The sequence below is a fragment of the Thamnophis elegans genome, chromosome 3 (genome assembly GCF_009769535.1).
Source record: "Thamnophis elegans isolate rThaEle1 chromosome 3, rThaEle1.pri, whole genome shotgun sequence".
Lineage (NCBI taxonomy): Eukaryota > Metazoa > Chordata > Lepidosauria > Squamata > Colubridae > Thamnophis > Thamnophis elegans.
In genome coordinates this window covers 33,969,090-33,990,397 of record NC_045543.1, presented here as the reverse complement: position 1 = coordinate 33,990,397, position 21,308 = coordinate 33,969,090, and the positions used below count along the sequence as shown (strand labels likewise).

Genomic DNA, 21,308 nt, shown 5'->3' with positions numbered 1-21,308 from the left:
CTTACCCTAATTTCCCATTTCTACTTATCTTTGTATTTTATATATAAACAATAAAATATAAATGCAAAAAAAAAAGTTATATACAATAGGTAGTACAGCATGCCAATTTATTTATTATGGGGGAAAATATTTGAGCCTAGTGAAAAGGCCACTCATTGACAAAATTTGAGTAATGAAAAAAATTGTTTGATTACAAGCGCTTGATCAACACAATGTATATTTATTTCCATATCAAGATGGAAAACAAGTAAAATGGTTGCTAGGGGAGATTATGAGAGACAGCTGAAGTTGCCTCTTCAGAGCAGCCCCAAAATATTTTGCAGCCTGAGACACACAAAAAAGAAGCAGACAAGCCTACTTCCATTCCATGATGGGAGAGTTGACGCTGCTAATGCCCTCAGATGCAGCCCCTGCCCTCCTCACCTCTCCCACTGGAGATGGAAGTCTCATACCAGCTCGCGAAGAGTCTTTTCCTGCAGGTTCTCCGTGGAAGAGCATGGGGCTTGTTTTGTCCATCTACAAAGGCTTAGATTGTCCATTCCAACTTTTGGGAAACAAGGGCCTCCAAATAATGTCAGGTAACATTAGTCAGCTGAAATATTACTTCACAAGCATTTTTTTATAGAATTATGAAAGAATATACATATAAAAGAGAAAGTATCATGAGACCAGGTAATCAGAATAAGAATAAATGCAATAACTCTTTCCATAATCATAATGCCACAGCAGTATATATATCTAACCATTGATGCATGAATTAGGACACAAAAAACCCTCCTCATAGCCAGGGTTTATTGAGGACAACATGATTTATTTCCACTTTACAAAATTCCACTCAAGATACATTTGTCATTCAAATAATAAACCAAAGGATTATCCTTTCAGTAACTTTGCTTAATCTAACAATCTAATATTTGGCATGATGGCTGAAATGATATGCTACATTGCTCATATTTTGTAGATTTAAAGCTTTCTACACAAGACTGGGTCACTGAAAACTTGCTTCATGTTGCTATCATGATTATTAGGATGGAATAACAGGCAGCAAAAGGAGATCCCTTTTAGTTACAGCAGAAAACCTTTGAATTTGTAACAAAATTCATCCATGTATAGGATAGAAAGTAAGTTATATATTTTTTCTTTTTCTCAAAAGTGTCAAATCTGTCTGAATGTAGCTGAACAGTACTATAGATAAGAATTTTATGTTTAAACAAATTGGTGGTAGATACAATATTTCATGTTGCCCGCTTGTCCAGATGATCTAGGATAACTGTTGTATTCTTTTGGGCTTCCTCCAAGAAGTAAGAAATATTCCTGTGCATCTGCAAGAGAGAGGGGGGAGGGAGGGAGGGAGAGGGAGGGAGGCAAAGAATTACTTACTTTGGTCCTGAATTAATCATGAAGAAGTGGTATTTTGCATAGTGAGGCTCAAATTATCCTATTTGGACACATTATGTGAGGATGCTGCAACTCAGTTGCCAGATACAGTAAGGAAATGATTTTTTTCCTGGATTGATTTCTAACTGTGTAATACTATATGATAAGATTTTGCAAAAACTATAGCATAAATATATTAATACATAAGAATAGCAAAATAAACAAAGGAAATCAGATTCTCAGAATGGAATGTAGGTCAGCTACATAGTGATTACCATGCATAAAATGTGACTTAACACAGCATGTAGATCTCAAGAGTAGCCAATTAGCGTGAAGCAATAAAGCAAAATAACAGGCAGAAAAAATGTGGGAGGATGAGGAAGGAGATATGAGACAATAACAGGGTGAGGTGGGAGCTTTTCCTTATAAAACTATTTTGACTCAAAAGACCAGCTAAAATTGGCAAATCCCTGACAAGCAGCTCTAGTCTAAGACACTACTTCCCAATTTTGGCAACTTTAAGATATGTGGACTTCAACTCCCAGAGTGCCTCAGCTAGGAATGCTGGTTGAAGAATTGTGGAAGTTGAAGTCCACACATCTTAAAACTGCCAAAGTAGAGAAACAGTGCTTTAAGGGAATAGCAGTAGACTTATATACCGCTTCATAGGCCTTTCAGGCCTCTCTAAGCGGTTTACAGAGAGTCAGCATATTGCCCCCAACAATCTGGGTCCTCATTTTACCCACCTCGGAAGGATGGAAGGCTGAGTCAACCCTGAGCCGGTGAGATTTGAACCGCTGACCTGCTGATCTAGCAGTAGCCTGCAGTGCTGCATTTAACCACTGCGCCACCTTGGAAGTGAAGTCTTGATCATGAGGGGGACATTTAGTGAATTTCTTGAGTCATTGTGGTCATCGTTCATTCCCTACCATACTTGAAGTAAGTAAGGCACAGTTAAAGATAAGTTCTAAGGCATGAACTCAAACTAAGATTGAGAGAGGGGACAATGTCTGTTAGACTTTCCTTAACTGTGAAACTGTGGCTGAAACCCTTGACTTAAAGAATGCCATCATCTAAGTCAGGGCTGTCAAACTCACAGTCCATGGGCCAGATGCGTCACACGCTGGCCACACCCACACCTGGTTTAGTGAAGGGGGGAAATGTCACAATATGTCACATGATGCCGCCATGACGAGGTGAGTTTGACACCCCTGATCTAAGCCTTCTGGAACACACTTTCTGTCAAGTATCTCTTATCTTAGAGAAAAATGTAAAAAAAAATAGAGTTTAGCAAGGGAGTCACCAGCCCTCCAGTCCAACTCACACCAAACAGAATCATTCAAATAATCTCAACCAATCTTAACATAGCTGAAGAGCTGTTTCAGCCTTTTTTAAGGATACAAACTAATGCTAAATTGTCCATAGTTCTAAGCAAATGTGAACAATTCCTACCTGTTGTGTGAAATCTTCATCTGATATATCTTTCAAGTTGGTGATGACATTGAAATAGGCCCCAAACACACCTGCTTCTAAAGCTTTAGCTGCCACCTAAAATCAGTAACAGGAGAAGAAATGCCGGTGACCAGGGGGAATGGAACCTACCAACTTCATGCAGTCAACTATGGCTTCAACCAATTTGTGGCAAGAGTTTAGCTCAATGAAACAATTAGTTGCACAACTGAAGATCAGTTCTGTCCTCAGACCAGGCAGCACAAATACCTGGATATCTGATTTGCAGGCTATGTTTCCATGCTGTGCCATTTCTTTCAAAAAAGGCCATAAAGAGTTAACTTTTTCTGCCAAGGAGAAAGGAACATCAACAGCATTCTTCAGGCCTAGCTGCATGGCTGCTGTACGCCTGCAGACAGGGAATAAGAAAACAATGAAATATATCTAGGAGGACAATCCCATCCCAAGGAAACCCAAAAGAAGCAGCCATAAGAGCATCTATCTTGCAATAAAAACTGATTAAGAACTACCAGACTACTTTTACCATGTTATTTTACTCTTTTTAAAATGTAAATGTACTCAATACAAAGAGGGGGGGGGGAGATTGCCCACCATCTAAGGAAAGTGTAATGTAATAATAGACCCAGGTTCACTCTACCTGCCAAAGATGTTCAGTCAGCTGAAGTCTCTTCCCCCGCCCCTTCCCACCCCCAGTTTAACAGGGCATATTTTTTGCTTGGCTACCACCAGGGCAGGCCACCCACCACTTTCCTGGTGCAGAAATGGATGATTTCATCCTCTTTCTCCGCCCGGCCCATTGAAATACATCCACAGCCATTTCTCCAGCTTCACTTCAAAAGGGCTGTTTTCCAATCAAAGCTCTAAAGTCCTTCAGAGCGGATGGTCTCCAGCACTTTATTCCATTCTAATAAGCCTCAGTTTTCATTGGCTAGAGAACCTCACCTGTGCCCCTTGGCTCCAGCTCCATGTCATTGTCCTATGCAACTGTCTCCTCCTGGGCTGAAGGTCTGCTATATTTTCTACTTGGTTTCTTTTCTTTTATAATTGTGCAATTAATGCAACGGTAGTCTGAGCCATCCTTGTGTCAAGAAACTCATAATCCATTCAGCCATTACATTTTTCAGTGACTATTTCTCACCTGTGTGAAGCAAGAGCTCCTCACTTGCTCAGCTTCCTTCTTTTCTCTTCATTGTTTAAAAACATCTTTATCTTGCAAAGTAGGAATATTACTATTCTCTTTGCAACATATGAAGCTAAGCTATCAGTTCTTCTTTGCTAAGAAAATTTGCCTAGTCCTGCATGGGACATGAGAGCCAGTTTGGTATAATGGTTGAGGCCCCAGACTAGAACACAGGAGATCACAATATTAGTCCAAAGTACTGTATAGCAAGTACTGTAGTTTCAAGTGAACAAAAGGCCCAATAATACCTCTCTTTCTCCTCATGGGTCTGCTTAGGAAGTTTCATAGCATCCTGTAGAGAACACAAACACATACTTAGACTATTATTCTAGGGAACAGGCATGGAGGGTGAGGCTCTAAGATAGATTCCCAAACTTATTTTCACCTTACCTTTCATATGCCTTTTGCTCAAAAATAGTCTTCATCAAGCAGAAAGCAAAAAAACAAAACAAAACCCAACTCTATCCCACATTCTTCCTAATCAAAGATACAAGATGCACAAAATTCAGAGTAGCTGAAAGTATGAACACTTCACTCACCATGTAGCTGCTGAATGCCAAGGAGTCCCTGTCTACTATAGCAATTAGTTGATTCATAGCCTGATGAAACGGGGGTACGAGTTGCCTCATAATTGGGTCCAGGTCCTCAAACTGACGCTTTCCATATGTCATTAATCCCACCATGCAACCAAGTGCTGCTCCCTAGAAGGAGATACCTGATGTTCTGAAATGCCTTTGTCACACAGGAGGGGAGGGGGGAAGTAAGATGTCTACACTTTCCTAATTTCACCAATCACCAGGCGGCAGGGACTTTTTATGTTACACCAAAATACTGGGGAGAAAAACTGCTTGCAGGGGAGAGGGAGAAGGATAGGAGAGGAAGAGAGAGGGAGGGAGGCAGGGAGGGAGGGAGAGATCTCCTTATCTAACACTTGTTCACTCTGGACACCTTCCCCAAACCCTGAACCATCTTGCACACTCAACCCACCCCTGATTCTGACATTTGCTGAATGGTGTCGTGTCTTTCCAAAGCTTTGCATGTCCGCCATATATGGCAGATTTTTTCTTCGGTATTGTGGCATTTCCAGCACTGATTACCACATAATTTGATTGCTTTGGCTATTATTGACAGAGTTGTATACTATCTGTAAAAAAATTTACACCAATTTTCTCTCAAATCATAGTTGTTTCAATAAGACTTCCCATTGTTGTATTGAGACAAAGTCTTTGAAGATTTGCATCCAATTTAACATAAATGCTTTCATTTGTTCTGTCCCCGTAACAGAACTAATTAGATTATACTGTATATACTGTAGGTGATCTTCATTTTCAATAAGGATTTCAAATTCTTTCATTTTCTTAATGTCTCTCATTTCTAAGGTCAGATTTTATTCTTCCAGCAATTTGTAGGTACATCAAATTCTTCCTTTGTCTTTACTCTATTCCATGTTTGCACATGCAATTATACTTTTCTTCAACATGAAAAGTATTCTCACAAAAGGCTAATGGTAAATTTATTGGGCATTATTTTCTATGAAGAGTTCTGCATTTTTGCCAAGCTTTATTTTATAATTTGCTTTTCAGGTTGTGTTCCTCTTTTGTTTCCCTGTACCAGAGGTGGGTTCCTATCGGTTCGTTCCGGTTCGTTCTGCTACCCGTACAACTGATAGTGATATGCCGGCCTGGATCGCAGATCTGGCAGCAACCCAGGCTGGACACGTCTCCAAGCTGTTGCCACCACTATCTTTTTTTTTAGTTCTGCAAATGCGCAGAACAATTTCTGTTGAATTGTGCATGCATGCGCACACGCAAAGTGCATGCATAAGCGAACTGGCAGTAACGCTGGCCAGAACTCACCCCTACCCTGTACCGTATGGATCCCAGTTCCTTCCAATAGTAACATTCTGCTGTCAAACAGCTTGTTCTAGAATACAGTTTAAAATTTGGAAGAGCAAGGCCACATTTCTTTTTTGAAACTTATACAAAGTTTTATTCTGCTCCAAATAAAATTTTCTTGACATTGTTGTAAATTGGAATTGAAATTCTCCCCATTTGACATATTTCAGTAAATTTTAAATTTACAGCTTATCATATATATGAGATTTACTGAACCTCATAGCTTTGTATGGAAAAGAAATGAATGTACAGTTGAAAAATAACAATTAAAATATAATGTCCTAAAACTGTGATGTAGTGATGTCCTGGAAAGAAGTCATTGCACATAACAATCTGATTTTGAGACATTAATTAATATTTTTGGATATCCGTATTATTTTGAACTACCTGTAGTTCTCATTTAGCGACTGCAGCATTTAACAACAGTTCACAGTTAAAATGATGATGAAGAAGTAACTTTATTATTACCTTCACAGATCTGTAGAGTAAAGAAAAGCTGAAGGAAGAGCATAAACATAATTACAGTATAATTGATTGAATTAATTTCTGAAATGTGTGTATCTGTGGTTCATACTCTTCCTGAGGAAAAAAAATTCCTCAGGTGCTGATTTTAATGTCATTTGGCTGGCAGATCAAGAAGGAACCTTTTACCTACATTCAACCAAAAATACAGAATAAATATTTCCAGATATTATCAAAAACAGGAAAAGTTTGCAGTCTGCATTGGCAGAGAACAATTTATTTTCAAATTTTAAATCTTGCTGGCTGAGCTCAGCATTACTGTATATCAGCATTACAGGAGAAGTCCTGTATGGAATCACTATTTAGGATAATAGTTTTAAAATGGGGTATTGAAGTAGCTACATACCAGAGATGATATTGCTGCTGATACTGATCCTCCTCCAGGAGCAGCTGATCTTGCACCAACTTTCTGCACAAAGGTGTGAAGAGACAAAGACACCAGACAGTCTTTTTCTCTGTCATCCTCCACCATGTCCCTTCCGAAGGGAAAAAGCATTTGAAAAAAAAAAAATCACTTTTTTAATCACAAAGTATAAAATGCTATGTGGTCCTTGGTGTTCTCTGAGTTTGGGGTTTTTTCTTGCAGATATTTCATTATCAGACTAGGTAACATCATCGATGCACCTAATCTGGCAAAGAAATGACTGCAAGAAAACCACTAAGTTAAAGAATACCACGGATCCCACAGTTCAACCCTGATGTACAAATATTCTCTTCTGTTGGTACTATAAAATGCTGCTTAAAAACAAAATGAAGTCAAGAAAGGAGTGTACTCAGACATCTCTCTGCCGAATATAGGAATACAGACTTTTGGATGAGGAAATGATCCAAAGTAACAAGACGTTATTTGAGCCAGAAAAATGTTTTTAAAAATTGCTCACTTGGAATATGGTTTTGAGTTTCCCAAGCAAAAGCAGATCTCTTGGGATCATAGGGTTATGTGAATTAAATAGTACTAATTAAATTAAGTACTGGTAATTATTTAATTAAATCTTAAACAGGTGCAACACATTTGCATAATGATAAACTGGAAATGAAATGATTTGCATCTTAAAATTTGTGCTTAAGCTTTTCGGCAACTTGATTTCTGAAAAAGTTAAGAAGTAAAGACAATGTTTGTTTCTGCAAATTGCACTTTTATCTGTGGCTCCATAGGTTAAGACCTATCTATATTCAATATAAATGGATAAAAAACATGCTAAGGACACATAATATGACTTCAATATATTAGTAATCCATATATCACCCATCCAGCCAAAGTCTTCAGACATACACTATCACCATACATCTGTGAGAAAATAAAAATATCCATACTCAATTATGCGCTCCTTAGGACTGAATGGAGTCAAAGAATCCAAGCCTAATCGATTAATTACCTGAGATTCAAAAATACAAATTCATATTATTAAATAGAAATTGGCATTTGAAACAAATGAAGGTCTTCTGTTCCTTATTTTTAAGTTTACATTGCACTGAGTAAACCACCATCAGGACAGATACTTGAACAATACAGGGGTGGGCTGCTGCTGGCATTACTGCTGGTTCACTGCATGCGCGATCACGCCTCGCGTGAGAAGGAGGAGGGTCATCTTCAGGGAAGCCGCCGCCGCAGCTTGTGTTCACTCCTCAGCTGTGGACCTGTCCTCCTTTCTGGTATACCTTCCTCCCAGATCACATTCCCACCTTGCCAGCCTTCATATTAGCCAGGTTGTGTTCGGCCACGGCCGGGTTCCGCCAATGGCTCATGGTGGAGAGCATGGCACACAACCGGGTCAGCAGGGAGCTGCAGGAGAGGGGTCAAAAAGCCACATGTGCTCCGGAGCTCTGGGTTGCCGATACCCATACTAGATAAATCAGAGTTGACTAGATTTACACAACATGATAAAACTAAACAACCCACATTGTGATTTACCACAGTGCAGGATCCCATTCTCTAGAAAAGTATGTTAGGTGATAACAAAGGAATAAAAAGTAGCTTCAAACTAAGAACTTAGAAATATCTGTCATGAGAAATGAAAGGAAAACCATACACTGCAGTTTGAATTATTTTTGAAAAGGTAATGAACATCCAACTTAATGCATTTTATAGGACACATGAGGTTTTTAAAAACTTTTCTGTTATATAAAACCAAGATATAAATGGATATCAAAAGTTACCAGTCTAATTTTATGTTCCTCCTCAAGGATGAAGAGATTTTCTTTCTTGATATAAAATTCTGCTGCATCTAACATGGCCTTTTTAGGAATCAGTCCCACTAGCTGAGATCCTACTACTGGCAGATTGAGATCCTAGAAATAAAACCAGATATTTTATAGATCGTTACTGTTACATACTTACAGACAGTATGGTAGTTTCCACTCAGGTCCTCTGTTCCGGCGGGAACAATACTTGAATGTGATTGGTCGATAAAATATAAAGGAATATAAAAGGGTTACTGCCAGACAGAGTCTTTGCTGGATTGTACATAGTTGTCACTTAATAAAGAGCTGTTTGTTGCTGAAGCCTGAGTCTGCCTCATCCATTCACCCTATCTAACACTGGTGATGAAGGTGGGATTGGAAGGCAACTAGGCACCAAAAAGAGCAAATACAGTCCAGCAAGTCAATCCAGACCGGAGCAAAGCATGGCATCAAGCAGCCATCTTAAAGCGGCAAATTCAAATCCGCTTGAAAGACAAGATGACTACGCACGCCCTACTAGCTCTGTACGACCCAGCCACCAAGCACTGAGACTCATATATGATGAGGTTCAAATGCTTCCTCGAAGCCAACAACCTTTTAGGCCTGTCCGAAGGCCGGAAAAAAGCAATGTTCCTGAGCTACTGGGGACCAGACGTATTCGAGACCACCAAAGACTTGTCTGAACCAACACCAATATAGTCAGTCACTTGGTTGGTCCTACAACAGATACTGTGGACACACTACACTTCCAAACCATCTAAATACGTGCGGAGGCATGAATTCAATCTCCACAACGAGAAAGAAGGGGAAATGATCAACTTCGGAAGGCTGCAGCCTACTGTGAATTCAGGGACTTAGATGAACTATTGCTGGACAGAATCATTTGTGATGTTCAGGACATTAGTTTATAGAGGAGGTTGCTCGCCAAGACAAACCTCACTCTACAAATTGCCCTGGACGAAGCCAGGACTACCGAATCTTTGACTAAGTTGACGGAAAAGCTGCAGAGGCAGAGCAGCCCTAAGAGTGTGCACAAAACTGCAGAAGTGCATCGCGAGACTACAGAGCCAGAGGCCTCACATAGCAAGGACGAAATCTACCGCATCTACACTGACCGTACAGAATTGCCACAGAAATTTGAAACACATTTTGCTCTTCGTGTCGGCTGTGGAGTCAACCACCAGCAATCTGCCTGCCATTTCCGGGATGCCATCTGCCAGCGCTGCGAACAAAAGGGGCACATCGCCAGGGTCTGCAGAAGCAAATTCCCTGCAGCACCCAAGCAACCGAAGGGCCAACCTGCATGCCCAAGACCGCCAAGACAAGGCTTATGGCAGCCATGGCCAAAGCAGCCTGGGACAGAAACCGACACAACCTTCCAGACCACCATCGGTCAAGCAAGCACCCTGCGGAACAAAAAGCTGAGAGTCACTATCCCCCTTGAGAATCTCCATGCTCTATGGAGATTGACACCGGGTCATCACTGGCCATCATGTCCTGGGCTACGCTAAAGAAGGCTGTCCCCAACTTGAGGAGGCACAAGCTGAGGGTTCCAGATCTATGCCTGAGCGACTACCAGGGGAACCGAATCCCAGTTCTGGGCCAAGGCACTTTCCAAGTGCAATTCAAGTCCTTCGATGGATTGCTTCCTGTGACGGTGGTGGGTGGAGCCCTGCAGAGCCTTCTAGGCTTAGACTGGTTCGAATCCCTGGGCCTAGGGATGACCGGAATCAACACAGTTCATGACGACAGCACGGAAGAGTTCCTTAAGGAGTTCGAGGACATCTTAGGCACCGGTCTAGGTAAGTATGTGGGAACTTGAATCTCTTTTAATTTGGACCCCAACGTATTAGGCTAAAGCCCAGGAGAGTTCCTTTCACTCTCTGTCCCAAAATTGATCTTGAATTGGAGCAATTAATTGGCCAGGGAATTCTAGAGCTGGTCGATCACGACTGCTGGGAGACCCCTATAGTGACCCCGATCAAGCTTAATGGGTCTGTCTGCATCTGCGCAGACTACAAGTGCACAATAAATAAACCTTTACAACAAAGCGCTTATCCTGTGCCCATTGTATAGCACCTATTACATTCCCTTGGCCCAGGAAAGGTTTTCGCTAAATTAGATATGGTGCAGGCATACCAGCAGTTGCCTGTAGATGGTGCCACAGTGGAGGCCCAAACCATTGTGACGCATAGGGGTGCCTTTAAATGCACCCAACTACAATTCAGCATTAGTATTGCCCCTGGACTGTTCCAAAGTGTCATGGAATGGCTTTTGCAGGGGATACCAGGAGTCATCCCCTATTTTGATGACATTTTGGTATCAGCTGCAAATAAGGACCAACTTTTCACAGGTGGGAGATGCCACCTATAAAATATTGTATATAAGTTTTCTTTATACGGAATTAACAATGTTATTTTCCTAATCCTTTCCCATAGTTCTTGCCATTTTTCCAGATGTATATTATAGCCAAAGTTTATCACTATGCTACCATTGTCTCCTTAACCTGCTCTTATTCCATCTTATATTCCAATAAAAATTTGTAAATCTTCTTTATCAATTTATTGTTTGTCCCCAAAAGGATCTTATCTATTGCCATCAGCTCTCTATTAATACCCCACTCTTTCATATCTTTCGAGTAACATGATTGGATTTGAAGATAGGACCACCATTCCAATTCTATCCCTTGCTCTTTTAGCTCTTGCCTCGATCTTAATCTCCCTTCTTTGTCTATTATATCTTTATAGGTGACCTGTTTTCCTGGGTTGATAAAATTTGGGTGTACTACTGCTTCTAATGTTGATAGCAAAATTGGAACCTTGCTGTACGTTTGATATGTATATGTTCCGCCTTTCTGGCTCAGATCTTGCTTTCCTTTTAGCTGCTTTCACTTCATATGTACTTTATCTCTATTAACATGGAGTTGAGGTTTTTCTTTCTTGGATATTTAAGGAGGCATGCCTGACAGGAGTAGAGATACCTGGGGGAATACGTAGCCAAAGTAACATTATTCTTCTGGGAAGCAAGGACACTCTCACCAGCACTTGGAGGGACATGGATGGGAGGCATTTGGGATGGAGAGAGCGACTGATTGGGGGATGTGATGGTTATGAGTGATGGGGGGGAGAACTTTGGATTTGAACTGGGTGGAGAAAACCTGGGGAACTTCAGAGTCAGGTTTTCACCAGCTGTGCCAATATGACATGCCTAATAAATTATACTTGAGGAGCCCTGCCTTGGAGTTTTTATTTCATATGGGCCGTTACTTGGAAACCTGATAACAATTTGTCTGGTGATCACCATTTTGTCCCACAAGGAAGTAGGATAAAATGGCTGTCACGTCCACACAGCCCATGGCTACATGTTCTGCCCTCCTTCCCCAACATCAGGTCCAGCAGAGAACTTCAAAAGGTAAGTGCTATGGGCATGTAGGAAGGAGGCCTAAGCACTGCAAAGTCATGGTGGGCGGGGGGGGAGGTGGGAAACATTGTAACATCTCTGTGGTCAGTTGTAAGGGCAAATAATTGCAGTGGCATTGCAATGGTCCTAACTTTGAAGCAGGATTGTATGCAATTTTGGATATCTATTGTAATTTTGAATTTCCTTAAATAAACTTAATTGAGGGGAGGGATAAGTGCTTTCAAACTAGCCAAATTTTGTTGTGGTAACCCCACAATAAAAAATAGTATTACTATCCATGATTTTGGTTTCCTGCTCTGGATTACCTTGAAAGGTTGGCAGTTATGTAGAAATGAATAAAAGAGCTTCAGGGGGAATTTCAGACAGGAAGCCCCAAGCCTACTGCATTTTGCTCCACTTCACCCCAATCTCAGGTCCATTTAATTGATCGTTTTTGTGCCACTCACCTTGGCATCCTTGCAAACTTCTTCATAGACCACATGAAGAGGAGTGGTTTCAAAATCCAACAGATTTGTAGAGACTTGAGCAATGTTTTCCTCATCCAGATACCATCCTATGCCTTGCACCTGTTTTAACCGCCCAGGCTGTAAGTGAGAAACAGAGAAGACTCTGAAAAGCAAACAAGTTCAGCCTTTTGTACTAGATTCCAATTTGTTGATCAAATCTGATGACTGCCTTGCCTTGTTTTGAGACTTTATTGGAGTGCAGAATAGGAAGATCTACAAGCCAACAGTACCTGGTTCTTACTACGGCCCTGCTCCCGAATGTTAAGTGCTATCCGATGTGCTAGTTCCTTTGTACACAGCAAGTTGATGTTGTATGCAATGAGGAATTTTCGTGCTCCTGTTACAGTGGCTCCCCATCTTGGAACAAAGGTTGCAGGACCAAAATCGGGACTCCATTCTGCCTTTTTTAGCTTGAGAGGAAGTAAAGAATGTTTTTACTTTAATACTATGAACATGCTCTTTGCCAAATTTTATAATTTGCTGGGGAATAACATTCTATGGAATGATTTGACATTGAAGCGATTTCAAAATCAGAAAAGACAATTGTTCTATGGATGACAACAATATATTGCATCAATAATCTTCGAAGAGTGAGAGGGAAGATACAGAAGAAAAGATATAAGACACATAAAAAAAGAAAAAGAACAAAAAAACTTAGAAAGAGGAGAATAGTGGAATGATATGACCCAGTAGAAAGGAATACCAAAAATAAGGTAAAATATGTTTTAACTAGAATATATGGGAATTATATTAATAATTTTAAAGCTGTTAAATAATTATGTTGATTATATAAAATTTGAAATTTGAAGACTGATATTGTTAATGGAAAACAGATGGAAAAGAAATAATAAATTGTTTATTTTTAAAGCGAAGGGGAAATTATATTATTTGTATATGTTAAAAACTAGAAATTGGAAAATATGAGAAGAAAAGTAATACAGCTAAAATTGGAAATAATGGAAATATAATGTAAAGTGAACTATGTATTGTAGGAATGTTAAAGGGGTGTCTGAAAATATTGATATATTTCTATTTTAAAAAATCTTCAAGGAGAATGAAGAGGGAATTAAAAAGAAGAAAAGGGGAAAAGCAAGGGATGGAGGAAATAAAGAAGGGAGGGAAAAGGGTAGGGATAGGAGGAGTAAGGGTGGGAGAAGAGGAGGAGAAGGAAAGAGGAGGGGAAGAAGGGAAGGAGGAAAGGGGAAGAAGGAAGGATGGAAGGAAGGAAGATGGGAATGAGAAGGAAAGGAAGGAGGGAGGGAGAGAGGAAGGGAGGAGATTATGAGAGGGAGGGACAGTCTGAGGGAAGTCCTTCCTTAGCACTTTGCCACCAGCAGCCCTGTTGCTCTTTCGCCATTCCCCTGCCCCCTCCTTTCTTGGTGGTCTCCCATCCTATAGATGAAGATGCTTTGGTTACCAAGCTGGGTCTCCTTGCAAGGAGAGGCAATGGGCCTCCCTCTGACCCACACATTTTACCCTCCTGCACAAACCATGACCAACCTGGACAAGGAGAGCAAGCACAGTAGCAACAGCAGCCTTGAGGAGGAGGTAAGTGTAGCCAGGCACCCCCTTGGGGAAGTAGGGTTGGGCTGGGCTGTGGGGTCCCTGTGCCATGGGCGTTTGCGGGCAAGGATGGGCACTTGCCCTCCAATGGCCAGGGATCTGGGCAGATGCTGCCATCCAGGGGTCCTCCATATGGCCTGAGCGGGACCTCAAGGCTCCTCTGATGGACAAGGGTTTAGCACTCGCCCTGGTCTTGCCTTCCTCCGCTAGAGACAATGTATCCCCCCCAGCAGGGCCCCCACAGGCTCCCCCCAACATGAATGACCAGTCCACCCCAGCCATGCCCCCCAGCCCCCCAAGGTCAACCACAACCCTGATGCGGCCGTCAATGAAATCAAATTTGACACCCCTGGTATAGCTAATGTTAAAAACACTATTGTTATCTTACTTTCTCAGGCAGGGCTTCATATTCCCCTGCTCGGAGAGCAGGCAAAGATCTTCTGCTCTCATTCAGAGCTGCTTCACCATATAGGTACACTGCAAATAAAGGCTAAATTCACTGAGGGTTATCATTTTGAAATCTAAAGAGCCCGGTTTGCAAGAAATTAATGGTACATCAAAAGAATGGATAGGAGGCCTAGGAGCTGTACAAACCTGTGCTGCATAATTAGTGTTAGTTTTAGGCTTTGATAGCCCAGTTGAGATATGGAGGGCCTTCTTTTCTCTCAGGAGCCTATTCCTTTTTTATCATTTTTATACCTGCCATTTGCTTTTCCTGGGCTTCTATCCACAACCCCATATCATAATTTAGAGCAAAGCTAAAAAAAAAAAAGTCAGGGGTTCCATCTGCTAGGCCTTGCCTGGAGAAGATTTAGAGATGAAAATTAAAATAATTTTACCTATGGGAAAACAGGATTGCTTCACTGAAACGGAATTGGTGGACTGAAATGAAGTGGGGGGGGGGCATGAATTGGAATGTCCTTCTTTGGTTGATTGCCCAGTGCTTGCCTATTATGGATGTAGTAGTAGAACTCTAGCGCCATCTTCTGGCTTCACATTTAGTGTTCTCCAGCATTGGAATACTGACAGCTTCAGAATAAAACTGAGCACTAAATTATTGCTCATATAGGAAAAGGAAATAATATTTAACAGTCTGTTCAGAACTTTATCGCAGCAGAGTAAGAGACTTCCTCAACAGGTCTGCATAGAATGTATCAACACCTTTACTCAAATTTGGTAGGCATGTTGTCACTGAGCAAGAAGATCACAGATCTTCTTTGGGACTAGAACAAAGGCTCCTTTCTGTGAATGGTCAAACAGAATTTTAAACTGAAATTGATTAGTCACTGCAGTCTTTCGGACCCAGCTTATTTTTCCATGACAGGCTCACCAGGCACATGCAGTTCATCTGCTAAGCATTTTCCAAAGAGATTAGCAGAACAAATGCACTCTTCCATGGTAACATTCCTCACAGGAATAAATGGGCAAACATCCAGTGCTCCCATTCGGGGATGTTCACCTGTATACAAAAGCAAAAAATTAAAATGTGTAACAAAATCAGAAAGGATACCAGGAATAAGTAGTCATAAAACAGATTAAATATACAGTATGTTTTGTTTTCATTTGTTGGGAAATATTGAATAAACTATACTAGTGGTCCCCAACCTTTCTAGAACCAGGGACTGGTTTCATGGAAGACAACTTATCCATGGACCGGGGTATTGGTAGTTTTGCACGTAATTTAGATCCTGCACATGCACAAATGAAGCTTCACTTGCTTGCTCACCACTTGCATGGCCCGGTTCCTAACAGGCCACAGATCAGGGGTTCGGGACCCCTGAACTCTACCAAAGGACTAAGTTAACATTGAGGATCACTGCCAGGTGTGGGGAAAATAACTGATTAATGTTTGTGTTTTGCTTTCAGAAACATTGGTTCCAGGCAACACGTAGCATGTCACAAATTCAGGGCTGTACAGTCTTACTGAAAGAAGCAAAGTATGGATATCTTTCTTCTGAAAGTTAACAGAGCCCTTTTGAGGCAAAATTTGGCCAAATTGAAGATGATATAAATTTCTATATTTATGCATTGGTGTCTATCATATTCATATTCCAAGCAGAGATGGTCAGTCTCATTGACTAATCACACAAATCCAAATGCCTTTTACACCTGTCAATCCATCTTTTGGTCAATATTTGTAAGTGTGGGACTTTCCAATCTTCCCAAAAATATAAAAACACATTGTATAAAGGAGGATGGAAGTCTTTGCTTGGGTAATCTTATATTTATCTTATTACAAAGCCTCCAAGTAGCAATCTGTATAATTTTAGTTTTACAATATTTTCATGAGATTCATCAAGGCTATTCAAGATTCCTGTATGAGCAGTGGATTTGAGGTTGGGCTCCAAAGGTTCGATCACTGGTCCCCCATATGGCATTATCTAAAAGGTCAGGACCCAGAGAACTTTCATACTGAACCATCTGATCAGAGTTGTTGCAACACTAAACACAGGCTGCAGCCCTATATCACAGAACCTTTTGCTCCTACATTGACTCTCATAATTTGTCTCCTTTATGTTTTGGATGTCAATAAGGATTACCTTTATGTTTTGTCATGTCAATAAGCTGAAAAGCAATTTTAGCTGCATTCAGTGCACCCAGGACAACATCCTCTGGATTTCCAACAAAGGTGTAAACAGTCCGATTAGTGGAAGGGCCTGCATCCACATCCAAGAGGCGGCAACCCTTTGTTTGAGAGATGGCCTTGCTAATCTCATCTATCACCTGTAGCAGAGAAGAGACAGAGAGCTTGGAAAGGAAGCACATGTTGATATACCTCAGTAAACTCCAATCACTTGCCTTAATTGGGAACTAGATTTCCATGTTCTTACAATTAGTCTAATTCATTTTGCCCCGAAGAATTTAGGAATGAACTTTCCCCTATTACTTCAAACAATTATAGTAGAATCCTCTGGTTAGGACTTCATTCAAGAGTAAATTAATCAAGTTGAGGAACTCTTACAAAAGACAACAGTTCTTAATCTAGTGAATGAAACTGCTTCTTATGCAGAACACTGATTGCCTAGTTTGGTATCTCTTCCATGGTTTCTGTTTATGTGTTCTGTTTAAGTGAAAAATATATAAATAAATATTTATGCCACATAAAAAACAAAACTATAATCTCACCTCATGGTCTTTTTCATAGTTACTTTGTAGGAAGAGGATGCTTCACACCTCCCAAAGTCTGTTTTCTTGGCAGTTTACAAGCAATTAGCCTTTACTTACTACCAGCAGTTATCCCTCACTCACTTGCTAGTTTACTAGCAGTTAGTATATGCAAGTTATTAACATATGGTAATTTAAAATCTTGTTGCACAGATATCTGTGTCCATAGATGTAAAAGGCCTGTTTTCGGTGACTAGTAAAACATTTCCAAGAGTATTTGATTGTATAGAGATGATAGGTATGCTTCTGTCAGCTCTGCTAGATGAACCAGACCAGGAAATCAACTTCACAGGAAGATCCGAACTACATTTTATTGTGATTGATTGTAGTAATAAAATCTTGGAAGTGTGAGTGTGTTGTGTTGCAGCCTCCTTCTTAGAATTCATTGAATTAGGAAGGTGTCTGCTGAGTCACTTTCAAATGTTACCTGGTTATTTTGGATATTTAAAATGCTTCACTGTCTTTTGCCTTCCTCTATAACTCTGTCAAGATCATTTTTCTTACACTTTATAGTTTAATTCAAAAAGCTCAGGATTATAAAAGTCTCTTATAAAAATGAGGTTTCCTTAGAAAGAAAATTATGTAGAACTTACCTTTTTATTGTTTCCTTCAGAAAAATTGGGAACACATTCCACTAACTTTGACATTATTCTAGTTGGAAGCTTATCCTTGTTTTAGAGAATCCTGGATGTATTTTTCCTCTGCTTTTTTGCTTTAAAGTGAAAGTAAAGTAGAATCTGAGTCTTTATAGCTTGTATCTAACGGGATTTCTCAATCCTCATTGTTTCTCATTAACCAAGGTACACCAGCTACAAAGAATTTTGTTAGCACTTTGGACTGACCTTTATTTTTTTTTTAAAATTAGCCCTAGCCCTGTTCATCAATGTTGTGGTTCAGCAGCCGCAGCTGCATTTAAAAGCAGAGTATTGTTGAAAATATACATTCATGCTGCTCTGTAAAAAATTGAATGGAGATAAATAGAATTTTTATTTTTTCTGCTTGACCAAAAGGATCTTTATCCCCATCAAAGTTATGAATAGAATATATTTTTCTTCCATGCACAGTTGTGCATGGAATGTTGTACTAATTTTAGAGGCAATGCACTACAGTATTATTCAATTAGGCCTTGTTTAAATCAGTCTATCACAGTATATCTATTACAACACACTTTTTAAAATGTTGTCTTCTATCCATTTAGAATCTTCCTATGTTTTATTGGAAATGTAACTATAATTGCACTGACTCTTTAGCACCTCACAATTTTCTGACCACAAGGTTTGAAATGTAAGTAAAGAAGCAGGAATTTCCTCTGTAAGCCCTGTTTATTTACATTTATTTATTTAATCTCTAAATTGCCTCTGTTACCTTAGCAATTCTAGACAGTGCACATAATAATCCATAAATAAAAAACAGTAATAACACAAGAGAAATAATACAAGACAAAAAAGTGACAAACAAGTAACAGTAGAATTGTTAGCAACTCACTGTAGGAAGTTATCACCCAGCCCTCTCCCAGAAAAATGAAATATCCTAGGAAATATTGAAAAGGCAGAATATTATAGTTTCCTGGATGTGAAAAGGAAGAAACATGTTTTAAGAGAGAATAGCTCCCTGTAGCTTCCTACCCCCACCCACTTTGTCAATGGGCCATTAAGAAGGCCAAGCCAGTCCCTTTACATAATAAAGAGTTCTCCCCTTCAGCGCCAGAGGATGGGATTAAGGCATGATAATATTGGCCCTTTACCCAACTCCCCACATGGCATCTGAGAACTCAACCAAACCTGGACTCAGAATGCAGCCTAGAGAGTTGCCCCTGCATGGCTCCATGGGAGTCTGACAACCAATCAGAATACAAGATCAAAGGCCCGAGAGGGCATAAAACCAGGAACTCAGCATCTCAGCCAGCCCTTCCCTTTTCTCCACCAACAGTGAAGCATGTGATCACCTTTTCTGTTCAGGACTCAAGCCATGTGGTCCTGTCCACCAATAAACCATCTTTCCAAGCAGCCTCCATGTCTCCAGTGTCTTTTTTCCCCACTTGGAGCCAAACCCAGAAGGACAATTCTTTCATCATCGCTTTAGAAATATATGCATCTGATGAAATGGGGTCACAGATCTTGATGTTTACCCTTCTCTCTGCCCGTTCTTTGTGAGATTGCTAATGATAGGATATTTCCTGCCTCCTTTTCACAGGCCTTGGTTCATCAACACAATGATGCCAAAATGTCCAACTATAAATTGTGATATCAGTAGAGTAAAAAAGCTCTACCTTTTGTATCATGATATTACATGAAAAGAAGCAAGGATTTACTTATCGCAACATTCACTTTCTCACTTGTTTCCTGCAAATGCCTGTGTCTTCTGATAATCACTTGTTCTCTGCCTAGACGGATATGTAGCTTCTAAGACAGTGTTTCTCAACCTTGTCAACTTGAAGATGTCTGGACTTCAACTCCCAGAATTCCCCAGCCAGCGAATGCTGGCTGGGGAATTCTGGGGTTGAAGTCCAGACATCTTCAAGTTGACAAGGTTGAGAAACACTGTTCTAAGAGCTAAGCTTTCCCTAGTCCCTTGACCCCCACTCATTTTTGCCAAGTTCAGATTTTGCTCTCTAGAACACACTCAACTCACTTTCTTATTAATTCTCAATGTGGTGATCATAGCACTCCCTCCATAACAACCCTATGACGTAAACTGGACTGAGAGAGAATGAGTGGGCAAAAATAACCCAATGGGTTTCTGTAACTAAGGATAGTCTTAAACCTAGGGCTCCCTTACCAAACCAACCCTGTGAAGGAGAAAAGATGTAATAGCATTCCAATGTCATTTGACTGAAATAGTTTATTAAGCTCAACAATAATCCATCCTTTGCACAATTGGACAGAATTCACGCTTCACTAAATAGATAAATGGCACATCAATAATATGTAAAGGGAGAGAAGAACTCTTTGAAGAAAAATAAGACAGATTCAGCATTACTGAAGATAAAATTTGATGAAAGGTCTAAGGAATCCCTGGCTTTTTCAGGAGTTGTTGTATACAGCTTCCACCATTGCCTATCATTGGCCATGCTGGCTGAGGTGATGTGGCAATCTAGTTTAACAGCATGTGGGGAGCCATATATTCCCCGCTCCATTAGTGGTGTACAGCCTCAAAAGGTGCCTAATCATCAATTCCAGGCATAAAACAGAATGTTGATAACCATCAACTACTCCACTACATGAAGTTTTGCAATAGCATTTGAAATTGTAGTTGTGTTCATTGTGAAAAAATGCACAGACCTCGTTAGAACTAAGCCCATGGTAAAAGTTATTCCCTCTCTTTGTCATCCTAAAACTAATTAGGAAAGTCTATTATGCTTTCAAACATTTGAATACATTGACAAACATTTGAATGCACATTCATCATACTAAATGATAGGATTCCAGAATCCAAGATTTTGGAAGTAGTGGAAAAGTTTTGTACCACCAATGCAGGTAAATGGTGATATACTATGCTGTATCAATCCAAAGGAAGCTATATACATTTTATTCCCACTGAACCAAAATGTCCAAGGTTTTTATAGGCATGAGAAAGAGATGTGTTTCTTGAAGAGCATTCAAATTTTAAAGTAAGTCATGTCATACCTATAATTATACCTTTGTGGAACAAACAAAATAAAATTATAGTCTGACAGGCGCTTTCTTCCTCACACAGAAATAATGCAGGATTTAATTGGGAATTTGTGAACTGTTGCAACAAACAACCACTTCCGTTTTATTTTATTGATATTCCCATCAAAATATACCTGACATAGCAGTTACCAATGAAACATTATCAATTCAGCACCAGTTTTTCAAAAATATAATGAAATATAAACTTTGCCAAAACCAAATTACATACAACATGAAGCAGTGATTTGGACAGCCACAGCTTAATTAAAAAATCATACACGTGTTATCCCACACCCTCTTTTGGCAGCATTCTTTATTACGTATATGCTGTGCTTAGGTGCTCTTTCTATTAAAAATGGGGACGTTGCAGCAGGCA

At 40.1% G+C, this 21,308-nt stretch overlaps 1 protein-coding gene across 1 annotated transcript; it reads right to left on the bottom strand.

Moving 5' to 3' along the window:
• Positions 1–774: 774 nt before the first annotated feature.
• FTCD (formimidoyltransferase cyclodeaminase) lies at positions 775–18,009 on the bottom strand. Its single transcript, XM_032214402.1, has 14 exons — positions 17,873–18,009; positions 16,655–16,838; positions 15,445–15,573; positions 14,503–14,591; positions 12,782–12,961; positions 12,492–12,629; positions 8,602–8,733; positions 7,759–7,820; positions 6,791–6,920; positions 4,567–4,728; positions 4,276–4,319; positions 3,097–3,235; positions 2,830–2,925; positions 775–1,322 (listed from the first exon to the last, which is right to left on the bottom strand). Exons 1-14 carry the CDS (start codon positions 17,924–17,926, stop codon positions 1,236–1,238), a joined length of 1,626 nt encoding a protein of 541 aa, XP_032070293.1. The 5' UTR covers positions 17,927–18,009; the 3' UTR covers positions 775–1,235.
• Between the last annotated feature and the right edge of the window lie 3,299 nt (positions 18,010–21,308).